The sequence below is a fragment of the Limulus polyphemus genome, unplaced genomic scaffold, assembly GCF_000517525.1.
Source record: "Limulus polyphemus unplaced genomic scaffold, Limulus_polyphemus-2.1.2 Scaffold3368, whole genome shotgun sequence".
NCBI classification, from domain to species: Eukaryota; Metazoa; Arthropoda; class Merostomata; order Xiphosura; family Limulidae; genus Limulus; species Limulus polyphemus.
This window is the reverse complement of record NW_013668978.1, coordinates 100749-113902: the sequence shown is the minus strand read 5'-3', so window position 1 is coordinate 113902 and position 13154 is coordinate 100749. Positions and strand designations below refer to the sequence as shown.

The 13154-nt window shown below is 31.3% G+C and overlaps 1 protein-coding gene across 5 annotated transcripts in view; it reads right to left on the bottom strand.

The window, feature by feature from the left end:
* Positions 1–13154, bottom strand: part of LOC111088227 — a 51194-nt gene that overhangs the window by 10353 nt on the left and 27687 nt on the right. For all 5 annotated transcript variants that reach the window (XM_022397685.1, XM_022397687.1, XM_022397684.1 and 2 more), the window contains exons 8-11: positions 8714–9576; positions 6915–6975; positions 4199–4305; positions 1277–2266 (exon numbers count right to left, since the gene is read on the bottom strand). In XM_022397685.1, the coding sequence (XP_022253393.1) occupies positions 1277–2266; positions 4199–4305; positions 6915–6975; positions 8714–9576 (2021 nt within the window). The remainder of the gene's footprint in view (positions 1–1276; positions 2267–4198; positions 4306–6914; positions 6976–8713; positions 9577–13154) is intronic.

The following is a 13154-nucleotide window of genomic DNA, read 5'->3' as shown; positions in this document are numbered from 1 at the left end:
TAGAACGAAAAAGGCATAATTTATATTTATTTCCTAATTTTTTATGGTGGTTACCAGATCGGTAAAATCTATCAAACCCACACAGAGATTCGTTACTGAAAATAACAGATAAAATATAAAGTTTTTTCTTAAGAAATGTTTGATAACTACCTGGACATTATAAAGATTTTGCGTGTGAAATTTGAAAATTTTCTTATGCATAAAAGTATTTTTAATCTTAAAATGAAAATTATTTTGCATGTTGGATAGGCAACATGCAAAATGAAAAAAAAAGCTTTACAAACCTTACGACTTAATAAAAAATTAGATATTTTGCATATGAAAGCGTTGTAATGTTTACTGATAAACTGCCAAATTTCGTTAACATTCGCTAACTATTTTAAACGTTATAGCATGAAAACTATAACAAGCACAAAATAGTTACAAGGTCAGTCCCAGGGACTGAGCCCGTGCAGAAAGAGTTAAAGCTTTACAGTTATAATTCTAAGTTTGACAGTATAGCCATGAAGGAATTGTCACATTCATATTCCAAACCCATTCTTGTTCACAGACAGGAATATAAAAAAAAACTTTTAAAAAGAAAAATTAATATAATTACAAAACTGCTTTTTTTCATAGAGTAAATATTCTTCAAAAAAATCACAGATTTTCCCTACACTCAAAATCAACAGTGTTACAGTGATATGGCTTCAAACAATATCCCTATTTGTTTTCATTTCATTACTTTTATGTTTTCTCCTCCTTATTCTTCTACATTTTTGCCATTTGTTCCTTTTTCTCCTTTTCCATCATCCAAAATTGATTCTAAATTTTCAAGATCTCAAAATTATTCCCATACCTTTTAGGAAGAATATTCATGCCTGCCTTTTTTTTTAAATGAAGTTTCTAATAAATCTTTATTTTATTCTTTTTATATAAGAATTCCAAATGTTGGTTAAATACAAAATTTAAACTCTGCAAGTGAATCTGGTTGGTACTTTAAGAAACCTTCTAACAAATCAAATAAAAATTACTCCATTATTTTATCAATTTTCTAAAAACAAATTTCTCTGAAACAATGTTCTGTTAAAAGAACTAAAAGTCAATCCCTAGGATGAAGAGCTCAAATTTTTAAATTAAATTGAAAGGAAATTAACATCTTGTTTCTGAAAGTGCATCTACAACATGATTTAAAACATTGTTTCCAAACCTTCTATATAAAATGAACAAAAACTAACAAGACTTTAAAAATAAAATACTGAATATAACTAGAAGACCATGAAAAATAGACATTTACCATAGATAAAGTGTGCAGAATCTCTTGTTGAACATTTCTCAGTTCTCTATTTGAGGGTTCTTGAGATAACTGATTTACAGTTCCTACATTCTGTGAAGTTTCAAAAACTCCTGATTCACTGGTCTGACAAGCAACATCACTTACATCATTCAACTGGATAGCACCGAACTGGCAGCCTTTGCTGCTGTAGGATGAACTAGAAGATCCCGCATTCTCTGAAGTCACAAAAACTCCCAATTCACTGGTCTGGCAAGCAACATCACTTACATCATTCAACTTGATAGCACCGAACTGACAGCCTTTGCTGCTGTAGGATGAACTAGAAGATCCCACATTCTCTGAAGTCACAAAAACTCCCATTTCACCGGTCTGGCAAGCAACATCACTTACATCATTCAACTTGACAGCACCGAACTGACAGCCTTTGTTACTGTAGGATGAACTAGAAGATCCCACATTCTCTGAAGTCACAAAAACTCCCAATTCACTGGTCTGGCAAGCAACATCACTTACATCATTCAACTTGATAGCACCAAACTTGAAGTCTCTGCTGCTGTAGGATGAACTAGAAGTTAAGTAGGGGTACAAAAGTTTGACAGGCATCAAATTCTCCATCTGCAGCTTTTCAGATTCAGTGTTGCTGCTAGTAGAATGTTCCACTGAAACATCAACATTAACTGTAGTATCAGGATGGCTTTTTGGTACCAAAGAAGGAACACATTTCACGGAAACAACTGGACTGGATTGAGAATATGTGACCTGAGTTGTGACATCTGCACAAAATTGCTGACAAGGCACCCTAAACTCTTGGTTAAGTTGTAGACCAATTCCAAGGTCTGGGTTTTTAGGAACAGAACTTGCATGTGGTGTTGCTTGATCCAAGTTTAGACCACTTTGGTTCTTCACCTGTTCAGTTAAATGCAGTGAGCAACACTTCTTACTTTCATCCTCCATCTCTTCAGATTCTTCTTTCTGACTTTTTCCAAAACCCTACAGAAGTAATAAATTTGTGAAGTATTCACTACAATTTCCATGTTTTATACTGTTAATTAGCCATTAATAACCAGGTTTAAACATGTGACAATAATTACTGTCATTATGTATTTTCAAACCAAAAAATATTTTTATCAAATTACTATTGAAATTGTAAATATGAAAAGCATCAATAGAAGATTAGTGATGTATAACAGTGCCAAATCTATAAACCCATACACAATTTTAAGTAGTACTTGATTATAGATTTCAAAATAAAGATATATTTTTGAAAATCAGTTCTTTCCCACAGATGTGTGAATAAAAATAAATATTTGAAATTACAATTATAAGGCCTGCTTCTTTATTTTAAGAAATTTGGATGTAGCTGCATTAGCTGTCCCTAATTTTGAACTAATAAATTAGAGGGGTAGCAGCTAGTCAACAGCACCCACCACCAAATCTTAGACTACTCTTGTCACCAAATAGAGATTTGACAGACACCCTTATAATGTAACCATGGCATCAGAATTATTTCTTTTGATGATAATGTGACTTAAACAATGAAATTGCATATCTACAGTCCATACAACCTCTAACTTACGTTGGGAACTATACATCTGGTCATTTGAACATACCAGATTTGTCCAAGCAACTTTCAATAACAATAAAAACAAATAAACAGAAATATGTGAAAACAATCAAATCTGACATTACTTCACAATTAATGTTAAACTGCTAATGTCCAATCAAACCAGAATTTACTTCACAAATAACATTAAACTGCTAATGCACAATCAAATGAGACATTACTTCACATTTAATGTACAATCAAACCAGAGTTTACTTTACAGATAACATTAAACTGCTAATGCACAATCAAATGAGACATTACTTCACATTTAATGTACAATCAAACCAGAGTTTACTTTACAGATAACATTAAACTGCTAATGCACAATCAAATGAGACATTACTTCACATTTAATGTACAATCAAACCAAACATTACTTCACAGATAACGTTAAACTGCTAATGCACAATCAAATGAGACATTACTTCACATTTAATGTATAATCAAACCAGAGTTTACTTCACATTTAACGTCAAACTGCTAATGTACAATCAAACCAGAGTTTACTTCACATTTAACGTCAAACTGCTAATGTACAATCAAACCAGACATTACTTCACAGATAACGTTAAACTGTTAATGTACAATCAAACCAGAGTTTACTTCACATTTAACGTCAAACTGCTAATGTACAATCAAACCAGAATTGACTTCACATTTAACGTTAAACTGCTAAAGCACAATCAAACAAGACATTATTTGACAGTTAATGTTAAACTGCTAATGTACAATCAAATACGACATTACTACACATTTAACGTTAAACTGCTAATGTACAATCAAACCAGAATTTACTTCATATTTAACATTTAATTGCTAATGCACAATCAAACCAGACATTACTTCACAGATAACGTTAAACTGTTAATGCACAATCAAATGAGACATTACTTCACATTTAATGTTAAACAGCTAATGTACAATCAAACCAGAGTTTACTTCACATTTAACGTCAAACTGCTAATGTACAATCAAACCAGAATTGACTTCACATTTAACGTTAAACTGCTAATGTACAATCAAACCAGTTTACTTCACATTTAATGTTAAACTGCTAATGTACAATCAAACCAGAATTGACTTCACATTTAACATTAAACTGCTAATGCACAATCAAACAAGACATTATTTGACAGTTAATGTTAAACTGCTAATGTACAATCAAATACGACATTACTATACATTTAACGTTAAACTGCTAATGTACAATCAAACCAGAATTTACTTCATATTTAACATTTAATTGCTAATGCACAATCAAATAATACATTACTTCACAGTTCATTGTAAAGATATAATTAAGATATAATTTGTACCTCTTCAAGAGATATGTCAGTATTTCCTCGTGCACCTCCATAAGTGGGAACATCTTCAGCAAAACCACTACTGTCTGAAAGGCAGCTACCTCCAGACAGGCCATCAACTAAATATTAAAAAAGACTGAATCTTTAAAAAACAAGACAGATTAATGGAAATTATGCATTCTTCCTATATAAAACTTCACATTAAGCATTCCTTCATACAATATAAAATTTCACACAGTCATTCCTTCATACAATATAAAATTTCACACAGTCATTCCTTCTTCTGACATAAAACTTCACATTAAGCATTCCTTCATACAATATAAAATTTCACACAGTCATTCCTTCTTCTGACATAAAACTTCACATTAAGAATTCCTTCATACAATATAAAATTTCACACAGTCATTCCTTCTTCTGACATAAAACTCCACATCAAGCCTTCCTTCATACAATATAAAATTTCACACAGTCATTCCTTCTTCTGACATAAAACTCCACATCAAGCCTTCCTTCCTTCTGAAATAAAACTCCAAGCATTCCTTCTTCTGACACAAAACTCCACATCAAGCCTTCCTTCCTTCTGAAATAAAACTCCAAGCATTCCTTCTTCTGATACAAAACTCCATATCAAGCATACCTTCTTCTGACATAAAACTCTATATCTAGCATTGCTAATTCTGACATAAAACTCCACATTAAGGATTCTTTTATGTGATATGAAATTCTACCATGTTTTATTAAGATTTACTGGAATGTCATATCACTTAGAAGTAATCTTACAGAAACAGGTGTAGCATTTTGATGTAAAGCTCATCTTACTACAGTAACTAAAAATGAAACCAAGATGAGATTTCACTGATGTACAATTCAAGTACTTAAAGCAATCACTTATTTACATCTTCAAGAAGATATTTTTACAAGCATAATGTATACGTTAGTTTAGTAGTGACCTAAGTTTTTCTAAAATTTTTGTTCTACAAGTGAAAATTTTATGAATGGCATTATGCTGTTAACACCTCTGGATTAAGACAAGTCAAAGTAAACATCAAGACCTTATATTTTTACAGAGTTACACTTTCAAAATTTAATTAAAAGACTTTATTATCAATGAATGTAAATAAAATTTACCATCTTATCATAGTTTATAATTCAAATTTGAATATTATTTAAATTTAAATTTCCTAATTTCAAAAGGAAATATATATATATATATATATATATATATATTCTAAGTCTTAACTTCTTCGTATCATGTGAACCTTCTTCTCTCCAAATTGCTCAGTTTAAATAATATTTCTACACTTAAATTATCTTCTATTTGGGCTACCAATGGTACACTTATACTATAGATATTGATAAGCCATATTTTAGATTTATAGCCTACAAGCTTCTTGCTGATTTGAGATATAAACAAGAAAGTCAATCTCACATGCTATACCCCTCCCATCTTATCTCACATGCTATACCCCTTCCATCTTATCTCACATGCTATACCCCTCCATCTTATCTCACATGCTATACCCCTCCCATCTTATCTCACATGTTATACCCCTTCCATCTTATCCTGCCTTACAAGAAACATCAATAATTCTCTATGAAGCTTCCTATTGAATTATTTATAACCAATAGAAAGAGCAATTTCTTTTTTTACAAAATTTGGTTTGAGGCTAGTATATTTAAAAGCCAGGTTAGGAAAAACTTAGCCCCAGTTTCATTGTTTGCCTTTGTGGTGTTCAGCTCTACCAAACACACTTTTTTAACTTATTAAAAAGAAACAGTTAAATTACAGTAGTTTTATAACATTCTATTTTTTCCATTATACATTCCATATTTGTAATGAAATTACATTTCGGACCCCTAACATCATAACAAAAATGTAGGCCTACATTGTTAAGTTCTATCTGTTGACAGCAAAAAGTCCAGACTAAGTACTAAATTTCTTATTTGTTTATGTTTTTTTATTTATTCATTGTTATAAAAGTAACTCAAATGTAAAAATTAGAAACTTATCAGGAAATAAGACAATTTACATGAAACATTTTATATAAATTTTTGTTATATTTAATATCCTAGGACACATCATGTTGTATGACTGTAATTTGATTGAGGGTATTTATAACTTTACAGCTTTCAATATCAATATACTGGTAACAATGGAGCTTTTAGAAAAACACAAAAATTAAAAGTATTTTTGGCAGTATTAGCTCTATAGCTTTCTAAATCAGATATTGACAACCTGGTATGAATTACCATACCATATTACAGTTAAAAAAAACATGAAACTTTATTACATGTAGAAACAAAATGTTCAAACATGGAACATTGTAATGCTTTATTTTGTAATAAAGACTAGTATCTACTCCCCTATAGATTGTTTTTTAAACAATGAATAAAAAACTCAACAAAGAGTATGCTAAGAATTATTAAATCAATAACACGTATCACCTCTCTCATGTCTAAAAGACCAATTTTACCAATTCAATGAAACGTTGTTTTCAAACTGCAAAAATTAGGTCATGTGAACTAAAAGGTTTAAATATTGTGATAAATATACCAACTGTAATTGGATGATGCATACACAGTCGTGAAGGAAGTTAGAATGACATTTCTGGGAATATTTCAATGCAAAACACAAATCATGGAAAAATGGTTTGGCACAAGTGATTTTTTTAGGAACGTACAATATACCAAAAAAAAAGACCACTTACGTACTATTCTAACTTACCGTTTAAGTGCTGCCGACTACATTCGACGACATAAGAATTCTCACCTTCTGTTGTGGACAGCTATAAATACATTACAATTAAGATAAAAAAATTAACACTTAGATGAATAACTAAGTTTATCATCAATAATTCTGTGAAACTCATCACTGGAGCAAATGAAATAAAATATTTCCTTTAAAAGTTCCCCACAGAATAAGTTTTAAATTATTTTCAGTATTTTGTTCTTGAATTAATTTAATACAAAAGAAACAGCTACACATACTTCTAACAAAGAATCAGTGCTTATAAGCAGATCAAACTAGTTATCTTTGGGAATTATTCAAAACAAATTAATTTAAGATAAATAGTAATTTCATTATTCCAAGTTTTTAGCAGTTTCTTACAAAAGCCAAACTATATTTGGTTTCAAAATACAGAAACATTAAGTAATTTTAATTTATGCATAGCTCACACACACAAAACAAACAGAGAAAAACTTAAGACCTGCATAAAGAGCCCAAGTAAATCCACAAACTGTCTCAAACATCAGGGAACAATAATCAAGTCACTTATGAGTATATACATAAAGTCATACATCGTACTAACCTTTAAACAATTGCATTTTATAGACACACACACTTTCTAAAAATCTGCATTTTCAACCATAACAACCATTTGTTTACATATTTTCTGATGTAAAATTATTTCAGATTAACTAAGCTGATATACAAACAGTAACACACCACTAATAATGTTTACTGCCTAACTCTCGAACAGCAAGCATGTGCAGAGCAGTATCTGGAACACTGGATATCTCTAAACATAATTAGGTTAAGATCTTGCATTGTTGGATGTTTAGAAAAAAAACAGTGTTTATAACAATATTGAAGCTTTAAGTGTTATGTGTTTCACTAAGCATCTACTCAAACACCAAGGGAAACAAATAATCATACCTCATTTTATTCATTAGGGAAATGCATACATAGTATGTAGGATATTCTTCAAGTAGCCAACATAAACATAACACCAATTTATTTTGTAAAATAAAATTTTTGATCATTATAACTTTTATTTTAGAAAGTTTGAGAAACCATTAGGAGATGAATAATAATAAAACTAGAGAGAGTAATTGGATGATATAGTATTATTGTGTTAACAACACTAACTTCTACATGTTAACAACAGTAAAAATATTATTTTTATAATGTTGGTATTATATGCATTAACTTTTTAAAAGTTAGCCGTGTAAGACTAACAAAACTGTTTGGTATTTTTATATAATGAGAAGAGAGACTTTCATCACAGTAATAGTATTTTGGATTTCACTCAAGTTTGTTTATTTTGTTCACAATGTTTCACCAGGTCTATTCGTATCTCACCTGATGATACCATTGTCAACAAAATAAACAAAAGTTTTGCTATGTACGACACCATTTAAATTCTCAACTGTGGGGTGTGGCCTAATGAAAAGCTGGTTCACCCCTCTTAACCAACTTTTATGGTTTAAGATATATGCATCCAGTGCTTTTTGTTTAAGAGCATGCTTGGAACATTTCTCACTCTGTATTACCCAGAAAACACTTGATAACTTGAACCACTAACATACTGTTATAAATTTATAAATACAGTGCTCTTATTTTTTTGCATTTTATTAAAAAATTTCCTGAGTATTTAACATAGAATTTTGCATAAACACAACCTACAATAAATTACTTCTGCATTGTACATTTAGTTCAAATCTCCTATCTTATTAGATGATGAGACCTTTCAAGTTATGAGAAAGTGAATTTTTAACAACTATTTTTTAAGCAATCCTCACCTCTTCGAGTTCAAATGATTCTTTGTGCTGTATATTATGTACTTTCAATCTTTCAGGTCTTCTTACACTATTAGCACTAAGATCTGATTCCTGAACTTCTAAGGGTTTGTTTGACTGTTCATTCCAACTTACATTCTCTGCAGATGTCAAGAGAACGGCTTTCTTTTCCACATCCGGATTGCTATGTGTTTTCTCTAACTGGATTCTATCTGCAATTTTACTGTCTTCACTATTTTCATCCTCTTCTATATTTGACTGTCGGGAAAGGAGACGACGTCTGCTTACAGGAGCAGGAAAAGAGGAAGCTTTTGTTGCACATAACTTCTTGTCATTGTTTCCAGATACTACAAGGGAATCATCTGGACTTTCCTGAGATGTTGCTGTACTGGCTTCCAAGGTTTCATTTAGACTTTTCTTGTCTTTCTCTGGTAAACTACGAATATTTTCCTCGTCTACCTCATCTAGTGCTGACATCTGTTTCTCCTTCCACTTCATACTGCTAGTGGAGAAAGGAGTCTCAGCATCTGTTGTACCAAATGCTCCTTGGATCAGATCTCCTTCATGACTGAAGCAGTAAGTGTGCAACCCGATAACTACCTTCTTAGGTTTGTCGAGTGGTTCATCTATTCCTTGTTTCTGTAAAAATTCTCGGTTTGCAGGATCTAAAATGCTGTCAGAACTGTGCCGAAGTTTTCCTTCACGAAATGCTGTGGCTGCTCGTAAGGTTTGTTTGACATCACTCCAGCACATAGCACTCTGAGATGAAATTTTTCTATGTCTGTCACTGTTTCCTAACCTTCCTAGCACTGTATTAGCTGTGGCAATATTGGACAAACGTCTTGAAAGTTGAGAATAGCTAGATACTAAAAGAAACAATAAACTAAATTAGTAAAACTATTTGAATCCAATAAAACTAAATTAGTAAAACTATTTGAATCAAATAAAACTAAATTAGTAAAACTATTTGAATCAAATAAAACTAAATTAGTAAAACTATTTGAATCCAACAAAACTAAATTTGTAAAACTATTTGAATCAAATAAAACTAAATTAGTAAAACTATTTGAATCCAATAAAACTAAATTAGGAAAACTATTTGAATCAAATAAAACTAACTCCACAAAACAGACAAATGAACTAAAAACACTGTGTTAATGGTTTTTTAAATTTACTATTAACGATACAAACAATATAAAAACTAAGATAAGTATAATGTAACCAACAAACAAAACACCGTGTTCTTCCTGAATTTGAATAAAATTTGGGAACTTTCAAATGAAGAAAAGTATTTGTGATCTTAACATGAAAATCACTTTGCACTTGAAGCAGTCAAAACTCCATATATTCATCAAATTTTTAGTAAAAATACTTAATCAAAAATTCTGATTTTTTGTTCAAGAACATTTGTAATGTTTATTGAAAGCTTGAAAATTTCTGTGAAGATACATAATATGTATTAAAAGTTATAGTATCGAAACTGTGATGGTCTCTTTGGGGATCACGTGGTAGATGTAATCCACCGAGTCAGTAGAAAAGTGTTAATCTATACTAATTATAATCCATATAATTCTACATATTTTAGTTTTCATTCTTTTATTATAGTTATATTTTTGTAAGTAATTAGCACCACCTATTTCAAATTCAACATATTCACTGCCAAGAATAAACATTACACTTTGAATTTGAAATTGACATTACAAAGTTTTAATTGCTTAAAAAAACAGTTCTGCTGCAAAACAGTTTACAATACAAAATTTAACTATTTCTCTTTTTAAAGTATGCTACCTCATCAAGAACTTTATCTGAAGAACATTTTGAAGTACATGTACTTATTTACAGTAAAGCAGCAGCTTCTCAGTGTTGAGGATCTAAATACTTGTAGAATTCTATAGCACTGGGTAACCATATAGACTTCAACTAACCCCGAGTAATTACGTGGCCCAAAATTAACCTTGCACGCCCACATGAGAATGGTATATCTAAATAGGTAATTCACAGTACTCATTTACAATAACTTAAACTATTATTTGACAAAAGCCTTATTACACTACATTTATACCTTACTCTTCTTACAAGCAATATTCTGCTACAGTATATTCATTCCTTACTCTCATTACTGGGAATATCTGTTACAGTACATTTATTCCTTACTCTCATTCCTGGGAATATCTGTTACAGTATATTTATTCCTTACTCTCATTACTGGGAATATCTGTTACAGTATATTTATTCCTTACTCTCATTACTGGGAATATCTGTTACAGTACATTTATTCCTTACTCTCATTCCTGGGAATATCTGTTACAGTATATTTATTCCTTACACTTATTACAAGGAATATTCTCCTAAGGTACATTTATTCCTTACTCTTATTACTGGGAGTATTCTGATAATGTATATTTATTCCTTACTGTTATTACAGGGAATATTCTGCTACAGTACATTTATTCTTTACTTTTATTACTCGGAATATTCTGCTACAGTACATTTATTCTTTACTTTTATTACTCGAAATATTCTGCTACAGTACATTTATTCTTTACTTTTATTACTCGGAATATTCTCCTAAAGTACATTTATTCTTTACTTTTATTACTCGGAATATTCTCCTAAAGTACATTTATTCCTTACTCTTATTACTGGGATTATTCTGATAATGTATATTTATTCCTTACTGTTATTACAGGGAATATTCTGCTACAGTACATTTATTTCTTGCTGTTACTACTGGTAATAGTCTGCTATAGTATGTGTATTCTTTATTCTTATTACTGGGAATATTAGGCCGTCAAGAAATTAATGTCACTTTTTTTTAGTTGAAAAAACAAAACAACTTATATATCAAAACAAAACATTTATTAAATGAAATAGTCTCCATTCTTATCGATGATGCTTTTCCATCTTAAAATCAGGTTGTTAATGCCTTGATTAAAGAAATCATTTATTTGGCTTTGAAGCAAAAAATATTAAGATGTCCTCTTTAACACCTTCCATATTTGCATACATTTTCCCATTAAGATGGTGTTGCAGCAAACGAAAAAGATGGTAATTTGATGGTGCCATATCTGGAGAAGATGGTGGGTGGGGGAGAACTTTCCAACTCAACTCCATAATATTGTGTTGTGTCAAACATGCCACATGTGGATGTGCATTGTTGTGGAGAAGAAGAACACCTTTCCGATTGATGAGTGAAGAGCATTTCTGATGAAGATCTTGCTTTAAACATTCCAGTTGCTGACTATAGATCTCTGCATTGACAGTTCGCTGTAGATTGAGGAGTTCGAAATGAATTACTCCTTTGATGTCCCACCAAATGCAAAGCATCATTTTTGCTGATGGAGTCCAGGTTTTAGGGTTGGAAGTGGTCTTTGTCTAGTACTGAGCCATTGTTTTTGGCATTTAATATTCTCGGAGAGAATCCATTTTTGAGACCCGGTGACAATTCTGTCCAAAAATGGTTCACGTGCATTACGTGCCAGAAGAGTCGAAGCAACGTTCACATGTTGGAAACAATTATCATTGGAGAGTTCATGAGGCACCCAAACACCTTCTTTATGGAGTTTTCCCATATTCCTAAGATGTTGCCTTGGGTTAGACTCAACAATCATCTTCAGAGCATCAATATCAATTCAAATATGTGGGCCCCTGCCATCACAGTTTTTAAGGCTAAGGTCACCTGAACAAAATTTTCTGAACCATCGTTGACACTTACGAATGTTCAAAACATTTTCATAAACTTCTTTGAAATTTGTTGTGGCTACAGAGGCATTGTTTCCCTTCTTGTATTCAAACAGCATTACATGCCGAATGTGTGTTTCGTCGTGTGCCATCACTAAGGGATTAGAGTATACTAAACTTTGCACATTATATAGGCTACACTAACATGACGTTTAGGCGGTTCGTTTAACTATTATACGTGATGTATGTTTTTTGGGGGGTGGTTAATGAAAGTGTTCCAAAACGCGACATTAATTTCTTGATGACCTAATACATTCATTCCTTACTATTATTACAGGAAATATTCTGGTTTAGCAAGTTTATTCCTTACTCATTTTACTGGGAATATTCTGTAACAGTATATTTATTCTTCACTCTCATTATAAGGAATATTCTTCTACAGTACGTTTACTCCTTACTCTTATTACAGGGAATATTGTGCAACAGTACATTTATTCTTTACTCTTATTATAAGGAATATTCAGCTGTAGTACATTTATTACTGGGATTATTCAGCTGTAGTACATTTATTACTGGGAATATTCAGCTGTAGTACATTTATTACTGGGATTATTCAGCTGTAGTACATTTATTACTGGGATTATTCAGCTGTAATACATTTATTACTGGGAATGTTCAGCTACAGTACATTTATTACTGGGAATATTCAGCTGTAGTACATTTATTACTGGGAATATTCAGCTGTAGTACATTTATTACTGGG